The following is a 2,199-nucleotide window of genomic DNA, read 5'->3' as shown; positions in this document are numbered from 1 at the left end:
ATATATAAAAGATTATGCATCTTTGATGGGTTGCATAAATAGTACAGTAACTACAGTCGCTTTTTCTAGCGATTTTTTTCAATTGCAGACCACCGATGCTTGGAAAAGTACATAAGTAAGTACATGTAAGTAATTGGTTGGTTGAACTGACATTCATCTGAGCATCTATTGGCTCAACTGTGGCTCAAACAATGACTTGAGTTTCTAACCCTGTCCAGAACACACTTTTTAAATGATATTTTATGTGTGTCCAGGTGTCTTATGATGCAGAGGGTTTCTGTGAGAGGAACAGGGACGTGCTGTTCACTGACCTGATCGAGCTGATGCAGAGCAGTGAAATGTAAGTGTCACACTTCCATCATAAAAATCAGCCAGTCTGTGATCTCATCCAACAGCTGCTTGTAACAGACTCTCAGAGCACTTGAAGATCTTAATATATGTAAATCATGGGTATAATCAGGCCAGCTGAAGGGCCAATAATAGAAGTATGCAGGAGATTATCATTGTTTCTGAATCCAAAAGGCCCCTCTGTCTCTCAAGGGAGTAGGACTTGTAGAGCGTGCCCGTCGCTCTTATGTGCTCCTGGGCCTCTTTTGGGCCCCAGAAGCCATCTGTGCAAACCGTCTCCTCCTGCAGCCCTTTGTGAAGCCTTCTGGGGGTCTGCTTTCAGACGGCATTCAGACACGTGTCATGCGTATATATGCACCGCACACACACACACACACACACACACACAGAGTTCACAGGGGAACTTCCTTCGCACCGGCATGCAGGTCCTATGCACAGAACAGAATAAAAAGAAATCTTAGTTGTTGATTCAGTGACAAAGCAGGGCTTCCTGTCTATCTGCACAGATGTAGCCCTGCAGCTCCACTCCCTGACCTTTAACCCTATAAAGAGGTTTAAGAACAAAGCATGCTCATGTGAAAGCTTTCTATTTGAGATAACACAAAACTTGTCTTTAACCTAAAATATAAGCTTGATTTCTGCATTTAAACCTGTTATGTGTTACAGATACTGCAGAGAGGACTTAACTTATTATTTGAGCCCAGAACATTTTCCTTAATAAGAGTAGACGCCTATGTTTTGTTGTTTTTTTGTTATGTAACGCACTGGCATTTGGTACAAAATCTGCTCAAAGAGCACACTTGAGCTAAACAAGCTCCACATACAATGGCATTTTATGAATATTAAAATAGAGATACTACAAGGAAACCAATAATAATGCATTTACTGCAGTATGCCGAATCTCTGTAAAATCTAGTGAGACAAATGGACAGTGAGCACCAGAGATTAAAATTCACAGGTATTCAGACTGTCCCAGTGATACTGATCTCCGAAACAATGTGCACTGTGGCTCGGAGGAATTCAAGTGACCCTGGTCTGCAGCGGAGAAATGATTCAAAACATTCCTGTCTGTTACAGTCTGTATTTCTCCTGCTGTATTCTTCTCTTTTTCTACCAACCCCAGATCATTCCTGTCTGTTTTAATTCTCTTTATTAGAACTTTCATCCGTGCCCTGTTCCCAGAAAACCTCAATGCTGAGAAAAAAGGCAGACCCACTACAGCAGGGAGTAAAATCAAGGTGAGATGAGTCTCATTTCTGCGTTGAGGTTCTTTGCAGGTCTCTGAACCTCTGTAGGTTCTATCTGTTTCTACTCATATACTACACTGCCTGGCTGTCTGTGTAGATGAAGTGGTTTTCAGTTTTAATTGTGTTTTTTATTCTCTCTCACATAAGTAACTCTGTTAGGTGTTTTAGCTCTATCACATCCTCTTTTTCTAATGACAGAAACAAGCCAATGATCTGGTGAGCACCCTGATGAAGTGTACACCTCACTACATCCGCTGTATCAAACCCAATGAGACCAAGAAACCCAAAGACTGGGAGGAGAGCCGGTGAGTGTCTACGGTCATGGCTAAGTTTAATTCTTCCTTCCTAAGCATTATTAAAGGGGCTATTGATTAGCATTATTATTAAAGGGGTCATATGATGTTGCTAAAAAGAACATTATTTGGTGTATTTGGTGTAATGAAATGTGTTTATGTGGTTTAAGGTTAAAAAAACACATTATTGTTTCTCCTCTATGCCCCGCATTTCTGAAATGTGTCGATTTTTACAAAGCTCATCGGTCTGAAAAGCTAGGTGTGCTGTGATTGGCCAGCTATCCAGTGCGTTGTGATTGGCCGAATACCTC

General features: G+C 41.3%; 1 protein-coding gene across 1 annotated transcript in view; it reads left to right on the top strand.

Moving 5' to 3' along the window:
• Positions 1–2,199, top strand: part of LOC107700359 (unconventional myosin-Ie-like) — a 45,898-nt gene that overhangs the window by 22,477 nt on the left and 21,222 nt on the right. The window contains exons 16-18 of the mRNA XM_016501986.1: positions 255–340; positions 1,505–1,586; positions 1,794–1,900. Of these exons, the coding sequence (XP_016357472.1) occupies positions 255–340; positions 1,505–1,586; positions 1,794–1,900 (275 nt within the window). The remainder of the gene's footprint in view (positions 1–254; positions 341–1,504; positions 1,587–1,793; positions 1,901–2,199) is intronic.

The sequence above is a fragment of the Sinocyclocheilus anshuiensis genome, unplaced genomic scaffold, assembly GCF_001515605.1.
Source record: "Sinocyclocheilus anshuiensis isolate Anshui unplaced genomic scaffold, SAMN03320099.WGS_v1.1 scaffold154, whole genome shotgun sequence".
Classification (NCBI taxonomy): Eukaryota; Metazoa; Chordata; class Actinopteri; order Cypriniformes; family Cyprinidae; genus Sinocyclocheilus; species Sinocyclocheilus anshuiensis.
Note: the sequence above shows the minus strand (reverse complement) of the source record. Positions and strands in the feature narration are given on the sequence as shown.